The 18,150-nt window shown below is 45.2% G+C and overlaps 1 protein-coding gene across 1 annotated transcript in view; it reads right to left on the bottom strand.

Annotated features, from left to right (window-relative positions):
- Window positions 1–18,150, bottom strand: part of Dpysl5 (dihydropyrimidinase like 5) — an 81,268-nt gene that overhangs the window by 32,467 nt on the left and 30,651 nt on the right. Inside the window, exon 2 of the mRNA XM_046441699.2 lies at window positions 14,883–15,147. Within this exon, the coding sequence (XP_046297655.1) occupies window positions 14,883–15,143 (261 nt within the window). The 5' untranslated portion in view covers window positions 15,144–15,147. The remainder of the gene's footprint in view (window positions 1–14,882; window positions 15,148–18,150) is intronic.

The following is an 18,150-nucleotide window of genomic DNA, read 5'->3' as shown; positions in this document are numbered from 1 at the left end:
CAGGGCCCCTTCTCTGTGTTAAGGACAATGAATACATCTACTCAGGAAGGCCTGCTTAATAGGTAGACTCCAGGTGCGTACCACACTACCTGCAACAGCCGTGGCTGCCAAGTAAGAGAAAGCTCTGTGAGGCTGTGTGAAACCCCCTACCTCCTCCAAACAGCCTTGCCAACAAGGAGCAGGCTCGATGGCTGCGCTGTGGAGCAGCCGGACCTACATGGTCAGGAGGCTGCCTCTCCCTTCTGCCACAAGTTCCTCTACACAGACAGTTGGCTCTCTCCACCGCACAGGCAGCAGGGCTGGCAGCAGAAACACTGGCTGGAGCCTGGAAAGATCACTACAGAGAACCCCACAGGGAAAGATGGCTCCAAGGCCTGGGAACCAACTCTGAGGGTTCCTAGGCAGCAGGTGGATACTCCCCAAAGGATGCTTTCAGATGAATTAGACCCAGAGAGAATCTCCAGAGATTTGCAAAACCAGCCCAAGGCCCTGTCCCTTCTGTCACATGCATGGAGCATTCCAGGAATGCAGGGTCAGTGCAGTAAAGTACTTGCCCCTTTTAACCTTCAGACACTATGAGTGGCAGTCACTGCCATCATCTTAGCTTTTTAGTGATCAGTCTGAGATCCAGGTATTTTTACTCTAAGCCTCACACTCTCCTGTGATACTGAGTCTGATCCAGTAGCTAAGCACTGAGCCTCGCAGCCTGCAGCCATCCAGCCCAGCTTCGGAGTCTCCCAGAGGGTATACTTAAAATAGCCACAGATGAGGAAGTGTACACAACAGCTCTGACATTTCCTTTTTTCATTTTGGAAGTAGGAATATAAGGAAATCAATTGGTAGGAGAAATATATAAGCATGCTTGTTTTTATGGTGAGACACGATGGCCATTTCCATGGTGAAGACACACATATCCTTAAACCCCAGAATGAATGAATTTCCAGGCTGTCAGGCCAGCAAGTCCCAGGGGTACAGAAGCAGCCTGCTAGCACAAAGTGACGTCCCTCACCAAAATCATCAGACCAGGAGTTTCTGGGTTTAACTACAGGAAAGGAATTAGCACTTACTAATGGCCTATTATGTGCAGGGTTCTTAATATTTATTATTTGATTCTCAATGACTTTGTAATTTAAAGCAGGGACTCAAACAGATAAATGTACACTCACGTGTCTCAGCATTTAAAACAGCAATGCAAGTATCCATCCATGAATGAATGGGAGAGAAAAATGTAGTCTATGCACACAATGGAATATTATTCAGCCTTGAGAAGGAAGGCAATTCTGACATGTTGTAACATAGATGAGCCTCGGGGACATTATGCTAAGCGAAACAAGACAGTCACAGAAGGATAAATACTATATGATTCCACATATATGAGGTACCTAGAGTCAGATTCATAGATTCAGAAAGTTGAATGGTGAGCCAGGCACAGTGGCACACGCCTGTAATCCGAGCAGCTCGGGGAGGCTGAGGCAGGAGGATCGAGAGTTCAAAGCCTCAGCAAAAGCGAGGCTCTAAGCAACTTAGTGAGACCCTGTCTTTAAATAAAATATAAAAAATAGGGCTGGGGATGTGGCTCTGTGGTTGAGTGTCCCAAGTTCAATACCCAGTACTGCAACCCCACCCCCAACCAAGAAAAAAAAGTTGAATGGTGGTTGCCAGAGGAGAGAGGGAGCAGGAGTTAGTATTTAATGGGTTGGGAGTTCCAGTTGGGAAAGCTGAAACAGCTCTGGAGATGGGTGGTGGTGTCGGCTGTACAATAATGTGAATATGCTTAAGCCCAGTGAATGTATGCTTAGACATGATTAAAATGGAAAATTTCATGTTATGAATATTCAACCAACATAAAAATTTTAAAAAAGGACTTTGTAGGGTAGGGACCGCTCTTCTCATTTTACAGACAAGAAAACAGGCACAAAGGAAATCACACAGCCAGACTGAAAGAGGGTCCACCTGACTTCAGAGCTCCACGTTCCTTTACATTAGGCCACCCCCCTTCTGAGCTTGTGGTACCCCTGGCCTGACCAAGGTGTCCCCATCTCCAAGATTTCTTGGTCAAAGAATGGAGAAAAGTCCCCATGAAAAGGAACCTAGCTGTAGCTTAGACCCAGAAGAGTAGGTGTGGCTGGGGCTTGAATTATGGGGCTAAAAGTGAGAATTGTACCAACATTTAAAATTATGAAATGAGAAGCTCCAGGCTCCTCTCTAATCCAGAATGATTATCTTCACTGCCGAGCATCCAATTTAAATTCATTGTGTTTAATACAAAGCCCCAGCACCAGAGCAGACTGTCTCCAGACATGCAGTTGCCATGGAGACTGCAGATGATCCTCAAAGGGAGCTGGGTGGCAGAGGGAACCAGGCAAAGGGGCCTGCGGAAGCCATTCTAAAATAGAGCTGCACAGAGAGGTCCTTTGTCACTCAACTCAGCAACAAAGCTCTTTCTGATCCCGTGGTGGGGAAGTTTACGGGCCAGCAGGCCACAGTGATGTTTATTGAGCGTCGGGGCTGCCCACAGATGCCACAGAGGAGGGACTCATCAGCAATCTGGAATGAAACACGTGTAACCCCACTTGCTCTCTGTTCCTCATCTGTTTTGGCATTGTCAAGGCCCTTGCCAGTCCCACGGTGAGGTGCTGACAGTGCCGTGAAGCTGCTGAGGCAGGCTGCCAGTCCCCCTCCCTGGAAACTGATGTTGAGGAATCGGGGCTGCGAGGCCAGGGGAGGCTGGCAGACCTGCCCTGCACCTATCCGCCTGGTGGGTTATTTCACCTCTGCAACCCAGCTTGCCACCTGTGAGGGAAGGATCATGAGACCTACCTGAGCAGGGCTTCAAGGATCGGAACAAACATAATGGATACAGGAGCACTCTAATCAGTAGGCCCAAGGCACAGGCCTCTATGGTCAGGTGCAGACGCAAAACAGGGGGAGACAGCAGGCGGGTGGAAGCCAAGGCTTCAGGTCGCATGGGGAGTCACATGCCACCAGGTGCCAGCTGGGGTCTGGAATGCCGAGTCGGCCAGGGACTGAGTGTGCCCCACATTCAGGACACTACATTTCCCACAAGGAAGGAAAAATCTACTCTTTGATGGCCACTGAGTCTAGGGCACAGAGATGCAGAGCCAGAGCACTCTCCTGAACACAAGTCCTGGCTTGTGCTAAGCCTGACAAAACGGAGTCAAGACAGTAAACCCAAAAAGGAAAGCTACAGCCCAGTCCCCGTGAGAAGAATGGAACCGAAAAGAACAGAAACCTGACACGGCAGATGGTGGCAATGGCACTGTGGTTAGAATTTCAGTCCATGAAAAGTTTTATCCCAATCTTGTCTGCTTGGGACACCCCCGTTTATCACTACTCTCCACTGACCCTAAGGCAAAGAGGGTATGGAACCAACTGTCCCCAATGATGTCATCACACTGCACTTTAAGATGTGGATTATGTATCTATAATATCTATAATCATATCGTAGATTTTTTTTTCTCCAAGTAACTTGAGAAAGTTTTTACTCTTAGCCAACTGAAAGGGACCATGCTAATGACTGAGAATGTTTATCAGGTGCCTGGTTCATGAGCTCTGTTCACAGTTTTTGATTTAGAGCCTGCACTAAAAATGGTTGTTTCCAAGGACAACGATTAGCTAAACCAACTTTGAAATCGAAGAACAAAGTTGGAGAACTTACACTACCTGCTTTCAAGACTTACTGTACAGCTACAATAATCAAGTGCAGTACTGCTGTACAAAGATAGATAAATAGATCCACAGAAGAGAAAAGAGATTCCGGAAACAGGCCTACATGTATATGGTCAACTGATTTTTGACAAGGGATAATATTTTCAACAAATGGTGTTGGGACAATTGGATAGTCTTATGCAAAAAATTAGGAACCTCAACCCTTCCTACATGCTTTACATAAATTAAGATGCTTACATGCATAAACTTAAATGCATTGTAGACCTAACCATAAGAAAACTACTATGGTTTTCATGTATCCCTCAAAAGTTCCAGTGTTAAAACTTAATCTCTAACTTCATGTTGATGGTTTTGGAAGTGGGCTTTTGGGAAATAACTAGGATTAGATGAAGTCATGAGGGTGGGCTGGATCCATAAGAAGAGGAAGGAAGACCAGAGCTAGCACCCTTGCACTTCTTGCCCATATGATGCTCTCTGCTTTGCCATGATGCAGCAAGAAGGCCCTCACCAGATGCTGGTGCATGTTCTTGGACTGGCCAGTCTCCAGAACCATGGGCCAAATAAATCTCTATTCTTCATAAATTACCCAGTTTGTGATATTTAGTTATAGCAACAGAAAATGGACTAAGACACAAAATATAGGGAAAAATTTTAAGTGACTTCAGATATCATAAAAAAATTTGATTATAACACAAAAAGCATGAACTATAAAAGAAAAAAAAACAAAAAATTACACTGCAAAATTTAAAAATTTATACTTCAAAAGATACTGTTAAGAAAATGAAAAGGTTAAATAAGAGACTGGAAGAAATTATTTGCAAAACATATAATCAACAAAGGACTTATAACCAGACTATATATCTTACAATTAGATAAAAAGAAGACCAGCAACTCAATTAAAACATGGGCAAAAAGCGTGAACAGACACTTCACCAAAGACACAGAGATGAACAAGCACATAAAAATACTCAATGTTAGTGATGAGGGAAATGCAAATTAAAAGCACAATGGGATACCACTTCACACCCACTTGAGGCTAAGATGGAAAAGACTGAGCATAACAAGACAGCAGAGATGCTGAGTAACTACCACTAGGAATATCCACTGTTGCAACCGCTTTGGAAACCAGTATGGAAATTTCTTAAAAAGCTAAACATAATCCAGCAACTGAGACATTCCACTTCTAGATAATTGCCCAAGTGCAATGACAGCTTATGTCCATATACACGTGTACATAAGCATTCAGAGAAGCTTTAGCCCCAGACTTACTAATGCTGAGGGAAAGAAATCAGATCAAAAAAGGAATACACACTGTATCGTTCATTCCATTTACACAAAACTTCTAGGAAATGCAAACTAATCTATAGTGACAGAAAACAGATTAGTGAAAAATGATAATAAAACAGAAGGAAAGCCAAAAGAAAAGAAAGAAAAAATTAAAAAACAGATCAGGGATTACCTGGGACAGGAGCAGGGTTGGAAGGAGAGATGATTACAAGGACATAAAGAAACTGGGGTTGGGGGAGATGGATGTATTTATTATATTAATTGTGATGACTTCATGGTGTATACATACGTCAAAATGTATTAAACTTTACAATGTAAAATGTGCAACTTATTGTACATCAGTGATACTTCAATCAAGTTTTTTTTTTTTTTTAAGTAAGGTGTATATTAAAAAAGAAAAAGAGTGGTTTCCCAAGTTATTTATTTCTGACCTCTCTCTCTCTCTCTCTCTCTTTGGTACTGGGAATTGAACTCAGGGGCACTCGACCACTGAGCCACATCCCCAGCCCTATTTTTGTATTTTATTTAGAGAAGGTCTCACTGAGTTGCTTAGCACCTTGCTTTTGCTGAGGCTGGCTTTGAATGCGTGATCCCTCTGCCTCAGCCTCCCAAGCCGCTGGGATTATAGGCATGCACCTTGCTATGACCTCTTACTTTCTCTACATATTCTTTTCTAGAGCTCACCACCTTGTATCAATTTTAATTTTATTTTCACATATTAATTGAGAGTGCTCTGGAGAGTTTGAATCAAATAGGAAAGTTATTTCTGGATCAGGGGTTGGATTAATTCATCTCTAATAGTACTTCTAAATCTAAAATGGGTGCATAAATGTGCAAGTGAGAGGATGTCTGAATGAGAGATGTGGAATGAGAGGAAAACACTGGTCAGCGAGAAAGCTCTCAACTATTGTTGGCCCTTTGTTTTATCTTCATATAGTCATTAAGTATAGATTTTGTTTTAATTAATGAGAAATAAAAAAGGATCAGAAGGAGAGAAAAACACAGTTGGCTGCAGTGATAAGTCAAGGGAAGGAGGAGGCTGAAACCACCCAGGGGAGAGGGAACAGCTACACTCAGGTCCACCTGGTACGAACCATTCTAAGACATGTACCTCGGGTTCAACACAGAAATATGGCAACTTAGAAAAGTTTGGGAGAAAAGATACTTTCAACTGAGATTTTTTGAAATTTTCCATAAGGTCACATTCAGAAAAAAATTTTTGAAACCCTAAAAAATATGTAATCATGGGCTGGGGTTGTGGCTCAATGGTAGAGCACTTGCCTAGCACATGTAAGGCACTGAGTTTGATCCTCAGCACCACATAAAAATAAATAAATTAAATAAAGTTATTGTGTCCATCTACAACTAAAAAAAGTAGGAATTTAAGAAAAGGGAAAAGAAAAAGAAAAATACATAATTCATATGCAATATGTATCACGGAAGTGCACATACAGCACATGATATCTTTTCTTCTTCCTTTTTTCTTTTTAGACTCAAGGATGAGAGCAAAATGCAGGTTTCTTGTCCTAGGTATGAATGGTTTCCAAGATGCATACAGGTGTTTCTATTCTGAACTCAAGATTTTAAAAATTCAAAGATCTCTGTATGTCGATAGATACTTTGCAAATACTCTTTGTTCTGGGAACTGAGGAGCTGCTTTGTCACCACAGGAGGTTATTTCCACTATAAATGCAAAAGTTGATAAAAGAGCTAGATCTGCCAGGAAGGATCAACCTGGCTTACATTCTGGGCAGCCAATTAACGCACAGGTAGGAGGAGAGTTGCCAGCGAGGTTTTGTTAAGCAAGATAAGTGGTTTGAAGTGGACGTCTTTAAATGCCAGCAAAATTTATAACCAGCTCCGTCTGCTTTTAGGAGAAAGAGAAAACAGAGAACATTAGAATTTCTCACCATTACTAATAGGTTCCATTTGAAATCTAATACACAGAGTTGACCCTAACGGTAGAAATGGAATCCAATTTTTCAGCTACTATTTGATGCTTAACAGTTTAATATGTATGCTCGGGAGGAAACTGCACAAATGGCTTTTTAAGGGGTCTGTCTTTGATCAATATGATCCATTTATTTATTTTTAAAAATTCATATAATGCTTAGTAAGTACTAAGTACTAGTTTGAATTCTCTACAAATAGCGGCTCAACGAATCCACAGAAAGTGCCATTATAGTCTACATTTTCCAGATAAGGAAATGGAGGTCCGGGAGACATTAACTTGCCCATATCACACACCTAGTTAAGTGGAGCTGAAATTCAGTTCCGGCAGCCTGTTCAGGGCTCTGTTCTAACCATCAGGCTGAGCTGACAGCTGAATGCATGGATGTCTACCATATGCACAGATTATACCATCTGTGTGTCTGTGGGGACTCACATAAATCGTGGTCTCGGCCCCTTGGAGTCTTCACCCTCACCTAGAGACAAACTTAACATGGGAATCAATCTGAAAGCCCCGGGATGACACATGGACTTCAGCTGGTGAGAAGCAAGATGCTAGGGCTGAATCTGCCAAAGTGCAACAAAAGTGACTGAGCTTGGAAGGAGGGGTTCTGTGGACAGGTGGGGAGGGGATGCTCACAGGGGCAGGCTAAGAAAACCATCTCCCTGATGTACCGGCACAGGCAGAGAGCAGCTGGCTGTGAGGGATGCCTGGCCAGGACAAAGTCAGATCAGGAGCTGCCCAGCGTGAGGGTCCAGAAATTCAAACTTGATGTCTTAGATAACAGAGAACTATTGCAGGTGCTCAGGTGGGGACATGGTACAAAGCAGAGAGAGCTGTGAGGTGACAGTAGCTAAGGTGATTTTTTATTTTAAAAATGGAATCTTAAACAGATTTAAGTAGTTAAAGCAAAATTGGTGAGCAGAGGCATATCAGGGCAAAATGTCTATAGGGTGGCCATGTTAGTACATGTGGCCCCTGGTGGCAGAAAGGGCTTCTAAGATGACTCCCATGATGGCCACCTCTACATTCCTTCCTGTTGAGTGAGGAAGGGACCCAGTGAATAAGATGTGAAACCCAACCCATGAAAAGGTCATATTCTGTGGCAGTGATTTCAAATAAGGGAGCTGACCCTCAGTGGGCCTAAACTAGTCATGGGAGCTCACACAGGGAAGGGGCTCTTCATTTTTTAAATTTTTTTAAAAAATATTTATTTTTTAGTCTTAGGTCTCCCGACACAATATCTTTATTTTATTTTTATGTGGTGCTAAGAATCGAACCAAGTGCCTCACGCATGCTAGGCGAGCGCACTACCACTTGAGACACATCCCCAGCCTGAAGGGGCTCTTCTTGCTGAGAGAGATTCCAGCCAGGGGCTTGATGTGGGAGAGGGATTCAGGGTGAGAACATCAGGTGATGGCTTTATGATGGAGGTGGCACATGGCATGGCCTGCTGGCCTTCTCTAGGAGCTGAGATCTGTTCTTGACTGACAGCCAGCAAGGAAATGGGGATCTCAGGCCGTGAACTTCACCACTACACAAGCTTGGGAGGGGACCCTGAACTCTGGATGAGAATGAAGCCCAGTGATACCCAGATGTCCCATGTGGGGACAGCGAACTGAGTCACACCATGCCCAGACTTCAGACTACAGAACTATGAGCTAATAAATGGGTATTTTAAATAGCTAAATTTTCAGTATTTAGTTATACAGAAGAAAACTAACACACCCCTTGCAAGTGGACTAGACAACACAGGGAAGGGTAGAAGGGACGTCCCCCTTGGGGAGGGAAAGCCAAGTCATGAAGCACTCATAGCACTCTCTGGTGGGACTGTGGGTGACTCAGAGAAGAAAGTGATCCTAACCAGCACAGCCAGTGGCAGAGGGGTAGGGTGAGCAGAAAGGATGTGATAGCAGCTGAACCGGGAAAACAAGCTGGGAGGTGAGGACAAATGTCCAGAGAAGACCCACCAGGGTGTACGGCCAGGGATCCAGGCGGCATGGGCACTCAGACGTCTATCTCTATGACTGTACAACCCCTGGCACAGACTAAATAGAGGTTGTCTCTGGCCCTCCAGGAAGTGGGCCAACCCCAGTCAATCTTCCACTTGATGACACCTCTACCACTGCCAACTTCTCTTCTCACCATGATGAACCCAAGGGGTATGGATATGCCAGGGACACTTAGCAACTATAAGGGATCTAGACCCTAGGCTGGGGTTTGGGTCTTGGAATGTGAATGATCAGTTTTACTGTGAAGTCAAAGTGGGCAGATCTTTTCTCAAGAAACTCAAGAAACTGGAAGAAAGGCCTGGGGTGGAAGTAGGCAGACCCCAATATTTATTTTATGTGTATTCTGCATCAAGCACTCTGAAGTATTTGTCACACACCACCTCTTTAACCCTCACAATCACCATTTATAAATAGTCCTGTTCTGAGGCACCAACTGTGATGTTAGCCCTGCAGGGGGAAATGCTGCTTCTCAAAGCCACCATCTTGAGTGGGCAAGCAGTTTGTCAGCTTCTACCTGAGAGGTCTCAGTTTCTTGACACCCTCATCTGGTCCAGGCAAGTTTAGAGTCATATTGGGTGAAGGAAAGTATTTGTATACAGCCAGCCAAGAGGTCACAGGCTGTCTAATGGAATGACTATCCAGTCAATTCTGGGGTTTCAGAAGACCCTGAATGGATTGGTGAAAGAATTAGTCTTATACTGAGAAACCTTCATTCAGGTCCAGCTGTCTTTGGGACTGGGGGCAATGCATTCATTTTCTCTGGGCCTCCTATCAATGGGAGGATGGGTTCATGATTTCTTTCTTTTTTTTAAATATTTATTTTTTGGTTAGACACAATACCTTTTTTTTAATTTATTAAAATTAAATAATTTTAATTATTTAATCCCCAGGTGGCATGGGCACTCAGATGTCTATCTCTATGACTGTACAACCCCTGGCACAGACTAAATAGAGGTTGTCTCTGGCCCTCCAGGAAGTGGGCCAACCCCAGTCAATCTTCCACTTGAAGACACCTCTACCACTGCCAACTTCTCTCACCATGATGAACCCAAGGGGTATGGATAGAAGGGCAAACGTCATGCCAGGGACACTTAGCAAGCCTAAGGGATCTAGGCCCTAGGCTGGGGTTTGGGTCTTGGAATGTGAATGAAAAGAGAGAAGCAAATAAGACAGGCAAAGGTCAGGCAAGGCCTATACTTTCAAAGGAGATTCAGGTGTCAGTCTTGGCATATAAGGTGAGGATCAGATGGGCACCATAGTACAGCCAGGTTGTTGGGCCATTCCAAACACCAAGAAATCTTCTGAATGATCTTCTGGCCAGTGATCAGAATCACCAGAGACGCTTTAAAAAATACTTATGGGGGAGGAGGCAGGCCTAGAGACATGGATTTAATTGGTCTGGGCTGGGACCTGACACTGACATCTGTTAAAAATCCCCCAAGTGGTTCTAATGTAATTTGCTTCCAAGGGTTGAAAACCATTGGCCTAACTGTGGTTCTTAAAATATTTTTGGAGGAGAGGGAGGCAGGGAAGGGATGCAGAATTTTTTTTCAGTTGTCTATGGCTGCTCCTTCTCTACGGGCTTAGTGAAGGGGCTAGTGCCTCTAGCTGAAAGGACTGATTCTGTATTTCCACCTGGCCATGAGAACCCCTGGTCGAGAGCCCATATGAACATTCTTTGTGATGCAATATTAAATATGTACGAAAGAATAAATGTTAACTTCTATGTAGGTCAAGTCCCCACAACCTGACTGTAATCCCAGACCTTTACCAACACAGGTGGGTCACTGGATCCCCTCAGTACCCCTCTCCTTGCCTCCCCACAGTTTCTTTTTAGAATAGAGTCTGTATTATCAGGAAGCAGGTGGTCCTGGCACCTCCCAATAAACACTGCTTCTGGCCTTGGAGGATGAGGCTTGCAGGTTAGAGGGGAAGAGGGAGGTGGTGCCTGGGGCAGGGAGGACGATCAAGTGACCAGGCTGTGAGCAGGGGAGCCAGGCAGAGCCTGTCGCAGCCTCAGAGGCTTCTGTGGTGTGGAAGGCATTTGCTACAGTGCTGGAGAGAAATCTCTTCAGGCTGAGTACAATGGAGACCCAGATGTTCTGAGCAAAGCCAGGCTCTCAACTGTTTTGTTTTTCCAGCCCTGGCTGCTGCTGCCAAATCCACAAGTAGGCAAAAGCTGAGGGGGTATGCAAGGCTCAAGACCCGGAGGATCTGTCTGATAAGCACAAAAAGATGCAATGTGATCCCTCCATCTCTCTTGGCTAATTGTTCAGTGAGCTCTTCCTTGGGATCATTCTTCTATTATAATAATATGCTTTAAGTGAGCCAGACTTCCTTGGTGTGAGCTGAACAGGTCGGTGGCGGTCTATCAGGGCACATGGCCTCTGCACAAGTGCCAAGGTGGAGTGAATAATTAAACCCACACATCCCTGTCAGCCAGTGTTCTAACAGGAGAGCATTTTCTCATCCCAGGAGATTTTTAGGAATCAGAGGAAATGGGAAGAAAAATATTGAGTGGTAGGAGCAGCCATGTGGGAGTGGAGGGGAGGAAGGTGCAAGGGCAGGAATCCTTCTTGGGAGGCCTGAGGAGGACCCTGGGCAGGTCTACCAAAGGGGTCCAGGAGGCTGGCTCAGGGGCTGGGCAACAGGAAGGCTGGGGCATAAAGACACATGCAATCTTGCTGAGGGGATGGATATAATAAAGAGTCTGTTTAGGTGACACCACCAATCAGGTGGCTTGGTGGGGGTGGTCTATGGTCTAAATTCAGCACAACTGGTGCCTGATATGAAGGCAGCCTGAACCTGCAGAAACTGGAAGGTCTGGAGCCTTTAATCACACAGGGTCCTTCAGATGTTTTCTGGAGGAAGCCAACCCCAGTAACAGTGGAGAAGCCTGTAAAAGATCAAGAGTTACCCTCCATTTTGCACAAAGATTCGTGTGCAGAGCTCTTCTTTGGCTCTGAAGAGCTGAAGGCTCTCAGGGCAAAACCTGTAACTCCTGGCTAATGAGGCTCTGGCAGATGACAATGTGGAAAATAAGACTGAGAGGGCCAGGCTGCCCTCCATGAGGCTGGTAGACAGCATAGGGACAGCGTGGCATCTGGCCCTGAACTAAAGGTCCCCCAAAGCAGGAACACTAACCATTTTTTGGTACAAGGCCTGAGCATACCACCCCAGTATAGACTGGTGTCACTCACTATCAGAGGCATGTCAATGTGAAATACTGTGGCCTCTCTTTCACACTGCGGGGAACATACATTGTCACAGTTTGGAAAACTGTTTGGCAGTATCCACTGAAGCTGAACATTTTGTGTCATATTTTGACCTGTTAATTCCACTCCTAGGAATATGCCCAACAAATTGTGCACACACATGTTTGCCAAAAGATGTATACAAAATGTTCATAGCACGATGACTTAACCTCAAATCAGCAAGGACCTAAATGCCCAGTGACAACAGAATGGGTAAGTACACGTAGTCTGTCACACAGTGGAATACTACAGAGCAACGAGAGTGAAAGAACCACAAACAACACACACACACACAACAACATGGGTGAATCTGAGCAAAAGAAGTCAATGCAAAGGCACACCTGGCTTGATTTCATTCACATAAAATAATGATACTCCAAACCGATCTGTAATGAATGTACTAAAAATCCCTGGCTCCTACAATTTAGATGGGTGTATATGATATGTGAATTAGATTTCAAGTTATTATTTTCAAAAACTTATGGTATTTAAAAAATACTATAGTATTCTGATTATAGTTAGAACAGTGGTCACCCTTGGTGGGGACCAGTGACTGGAAGGGGCTTCTGGATGCTAATAACATTTGGTTAATCAACAGGGAGCCAGTTACAAGAGTGTGTTCAGTTTTGATAATTCTGTATATTTAATATCTGTGCACTTCTCCATATGCAGGCTATATTTCAACAAAAATGACAACAAAAATAACCACAAACAAAACCATCCTGTCCTGTCCTGGTGCATAGGATGGCAAGCTGGATAGGCTTACTCACTTTAAAAAGGTACTGATTACCACCTGGGTACCATGCAAGAGGACCCCAGTTTATGAGAATGGGGTTACCCACTTCATTAGCAAGACCTCACCTGCAGGGTCCAAGGGAGTTCTCAGAGGACAGTAGGAGAATCTTCCCACCACCTGACTTCCCTGGGCTTGACAAGAGAGGGCAGGTGTGCTCTCGGAGGCCAGGGAATATCCTTACCCCAACTCAGATTGGGTCCTGGCTATTGGGTCCTGACTCATCACAGCCCAACCTTCCAAGGGTCTATTCTGCAGATCCTGGACGGGGGAAGAACGTGTTCTTACCTCAGGGAGACTGTCAGGCCACCTACCTGGGGCAGATGGGTCCATAGGGGCCAGCCTCTCCTATCCTTGCAGTCCCAGCCAGACTCCTCAAGGGTGGCCTTGAGGGGCCTCATCAGCTGCTGCCTAGCATCAGGAACACCTGAGCCCCCAAGAAATGAATCCCAGGGGGAAATCCCTGAGCACAGGGGAAGGGTTCTCTGACAACGCCCCTAACCCCAGATAGAGTACTAGTAGGATTTAGGTTATAGGGCCACGGGGGGTGGGGGTGGGGTTTGAGGCTGTCAGCCTATGTAGGACCAAGAACTGGTGAATTCCTCTCACCCAGGGAGCATTAGAGGCCAAGCCCACTGTAAATAGTCAGTATAAGGAACTGCTGCCAGGGTTGGAGACTTGCGCCCCCGAGATTCTGATTCAATTCTGTATTTGAAAACAACCTCCTAGATGAATCTGACGCCCCCTGGGTGTAGACAGCCATCTGGATATGCAGCATTTGCCCATTCATTCTACAAATATTCATGGGGAGCTAGGCTCCAGGTCAGTGAGGGCTCCAGGAAAGCTGACGAATGCAGAGGCTTTGCCCTGCATGTTCCCACTGTCTGATGTCCAGGAAGAGGCTGGAATGTGACAGATCATTATGATGAAAAGGAATGACATCAATGATAGGTTTGGAGCACAGAGAAAGAGTGAAAGAACCCATCTGTGTGGCTCCTGATTCCTGTTTCACAGGCTTGAATTTTTGTATTCTGCATTCAGGAACATACAGTAGCTCAGACCCAGCCCAATTAAATATTGTTCCTGATAACTCACACTAAAAAGAGAACAATCAGTATTTTTAAAGTCATTTATACAAACAACAAACAAGCTAGGAGAGAAAACAGAAGATAACTATGGCTTTTTCATGATTTCTGCTATCAAAACCAACTAGAGAGGTGACTTTATAATCTGTCACACTTTGGGGATTCAATTTAGCTTATCATGCATAAACAAGTCCACCAAGCCAACTCTTCACTCCTACACAATAATAAACACAGCTGATCCTCTTCTTTCTCTAGTTCTGTATAACATGACATAAAAATATAAAAATAGCTGGATGCTGTGGTGCATGCCTGTCTGTAATCCTAGCTATTTGGGAGGCTGAGGCAGGAGGACTGCAAGTTTAAGGCCAGCCTCAGCAACCTAGTGAGATCCTCTTATGAAATAAAATTTAAAAAGGGTTGGGGGTTGTAGCTCAGAGCTAGAGCACTTGCCTAGCATGCATGAGGCCCTGGGTTCAATTCCCAGTGTTGTGAAAAAAAAATTTTTTTTAAATATATGAAAATAAAATCAGTTCCTGGCCTGGGTACATGGGTAAGTAATGCAATCAACAAACAGGTTTAAATTCTGTCTTTTAAACTGTCTGAGACAAGTAGGTGGAAATCCCTACCCTAGTTGCCATAAAAGCCCCTAGAGACACCCTTCTTCTGGTAGTAACAGAGTGGGAGCATCCACTCTGGGTTCTGTTCCCACTGAGTGACTGAGACCCTCAAGGCCAAATGGTATCAGGGTTTCATCTGGAGAAGCCCCAGGAGCAGAATAAAGAAACCACTTTTGGCAAACAGGAGCATTACCTTGGTCCCATGGTAGAAGTCATCCACGCAGGTGGCATTCATGAAGGTCTGGTGGAAGTGGGTGCTAGTGTCGATGCCTCCGGGGATCACCAGTTTCCCAGTGGCGTCAATCACCTTGGCCCCTCCGGGGATCATCAGCTCTCGGCCCACCTGCTGGATGATGCCGTTCTCAATGTAGACATCGGCCTCGTGGGTGCAGTCATCATTCACCACCTTGCCTCCCTTGATGAGAATACGCACGCTGGCTGAATTGGCAAGCATGTTCCTATGGAAGGTGACAGGGGAACCAGTCAAGGTCAAAGTTCCTTTCACAGTCACTAAGGCCCACTCCTTCCTAGCCACTCTTCAGTCATCCCTTCCTAGAGCCAAACTCTGTGGTCAAGGTGAGCAGAAATGGGGAGAAAGTTACTCCTGAGCCTCAGAAAACTGGTCCTACAGCCAACTGGGGGTCATGAGCCTCCCAATGACCTCACGATACAGTGGCAGTAAAGAGGAAGCTGGGGCCCACAAAAATACCATTTTTACCTTCCAGAAATGCTGTGTGAGTTCTAAAGCACTTTCATATCTACTATCTCATTTTAGCTCCCCAATAACTCCAGGAGTCCCATTTTACAGATGAGAAAGTCAAAGTGCCAAGGACTTTATGTCTACCAAGTAGCCAAGCCAATGAGCAGGTCTTACATGACCAGTGTCTCTACTATGCTCCATGGTGTCCCTAGACGTCAGAGGCTCCTGGGGCGAGTCTCAGCCAGATCCTCCAGCTCTCCCAGCTGCCTAATTCATAGCATTCTTCAGATGGACCCTCTCAGTTCACGCCTCAGGGTGGGCCTCCAGAAGGCTGCCCTCCCCCATGGGGCTCCACAGCCAGCTGCATGGTCAGCTCTTCTGAGAGCTGTTGAAAACACCTGTGGCCAAGCCCCACCCCCAGAGATCTGGGGGTTGAATGAAGGCCACTTTTATACACAGCAATCTTCTCATTCTTTAGGACTCAATTCAACCGTCTCTTCTTCTAAGCAGCTTTCACTGATTCTCTGGGTCTTCATGGGATTAAATGCTTCTACAGCTCTGGATTCTGTCTCCACCAAGTGACTGAGACCCTCAAGGCCAAATGGTATCGGTGATCTTTGCCTTCACCTCCTCTTCATCCCCAGCCTCTCTTAGAGGACACTTGAAACTGGTGAATAATTGAATGAATAACCTCATCTTCTTGTTGCACTCTGACACAACCAAAATGTTAAGGCACTGAGTAGGCCGATTCCATATTTGTTTCCTGGGCTATTTAGCATCTCTGTCTAGGATAATGGTCAACTTCTTGAATACAACAAATAACTGTGAACATATTGTCTCTCATTCTCGTCATTTCATTTTGTCTTCTACCAGGCAAGTGTCCAGGATGAAGAGGCCTGAGGACCTGTGGAAGGGACTCCTCTTGAAAGGAGACACATCATCTCTCTGCTCTCTGCTCTTGGCCTGCTCTCCTGGACACAGTTGGCTTAAGCAGTTGGCTTATTCTTTTGCCAAGTGGGCCAGGCTGGAGCGCATGGAATCTCAACACCAAGAAACTTTCAGGGTCCTCCGAGCCTTGAGCACCAGGTGCTCCTTCAGTTAGGACAGGCTGGCCCTTGGGGCGCTGCACAGGGGAGTGCTGGGAGACAACATAGGTAGCCGGGAGTGATAGTTGTACCCTATGAACACCTGCTCTTTGCAAGGTATCATTCTGACTTCTGGGGAGAAGAGATCTGCTCCCTGGTGTGGAAGGGCAGAGAGGCCATGGGAGGAGTTGAGCTGGAGAGACTGGGAAGAATTGGGATGGCCACAGCCACAAGTCTATTTATTGTTGGAAACTGGGCATATTTCTGAGGATCTTTTGTCTCATGATCTGAAAACCAGAGACTTAATTTCAGAAGCAATAATTTTGAAATGGTTGGGTTCTCAGATGATGGACAAAGCTACCCTGACCAAAAGCAATCTCTCTCTCTCTCTCTCTCTGTTATTCCAAAGTCATGCTCAGGTGTGACTATGAAAACACAGGTCCAAGTTCTCAGTTTGCATCACAAGAGGGGAGTGATGATAGTGGCAGTGGTTGCTGAAAGAGGACACACATCTGATCCTCTGTGCAAATACGAATCCTTACATTTCCAGAACAGTTTCAGGGTAAAAGGAGCATAGTTCTTAAGTCCCTGTTGGAAATAACAACATTGGTTTGCTTCCATTTCACAGCACATGCCTGGTGCAGAACCAGAAGTGTGTGGTATAGTAATGATTGAGTTTCGCTACTCCAATCAAAGTCAAGGGCATCATCTTCAAGAGAAGCAAGAACATTGGCTCTCAATTAATACCACACACCCAGCATTACACATGCATTTTATCTACACAGCAATTCTACAAAATGGGAACAAGGTGGGGGCGGGGATGTTAGCATCATTAGAGGAGCAGGAAACAGAATTTGAAAAGTAATGGGAAACAAGAGCCAACTAAGGGTCACACAACTCCAGGAGGGGGCGTGGGCTTCAGACCAGGTCTGTCTGGCTTCAAAGGAAGTTGGAAGCGTGAACTCTGCACAAAAGAGGTGTGGGTGATTATTATGGTCTTCATAAGTTCCTATGTTTTCAAAAATTTATATTATAAACTTGTATTAGTCTGAGCATTTATGTTAAAGAGCTTTTCCCTTTTTTAAGCTAAAAAGAAACCAGAAGGAATCCAATGGCCTTCACTCAGGTCCAACTGGTGCAGTCCCTTCTGCCACATACTTTCTGGGAGGAGATAGAGCTGCTCCACCAGTCCCAGCACTTATTCCCCTTCTCTCAGCCCTTGGACTGCCACCATCTGTTCCGGCTCCTGCTGGAAATCTCAGAAGGTTAACCTGGCCCAGAAGAGGGTTGGTTCCCCTAAAGAATAGAGGAAAGTTCTGGGACCTCCCTCGCCCAGGGGTCCCATTCCCACAGGCTTGGACTAGTCCTAGAAATCCAGGCTGGACTGCACTCCTGTGACTAGTGCAGAGGTAACTCATCTCCAAGCAGAGAGGACCCTGTGAATAATGTTAACTTATGGTCATTAAGCACCTCCTATTCATGAGACCTTTCACTAAGCCCATATATGCACTATCTTATTTAATCCTTACAATGCCCCGGACAGCACCATGACCACTCCATTTTTTTACCAAGAGGATGCTGAGGCTTAGGAAAGTTAAGAAACTTCCTCAAGACAAAGTTTATAAGAGTAGAGATCGAAAGAGAGTTTGTCTTTGGAGCAGTTATGGGATGAAGGT

The sequence above is a fragment of the Marmota monax genome, unplaced genomic scaffold (assembly GCF_021218885.2).
Source record: "Marmota monax isolate L192 unplaced genomic scaffold, Marmota_monax_Labrador192_F-V1.1 WCK01_AAM20220418_F8-fsc00010, whole genome shotgun sequence".
NCBI lineage: Eukaryota > Metazoa > Chordata > Mammalia > Rodentia > Sciuridae > Marmota > Marmota monax.
This window is presented reverse-complemented; position numbering and strand designations above follow the sequence as displayed.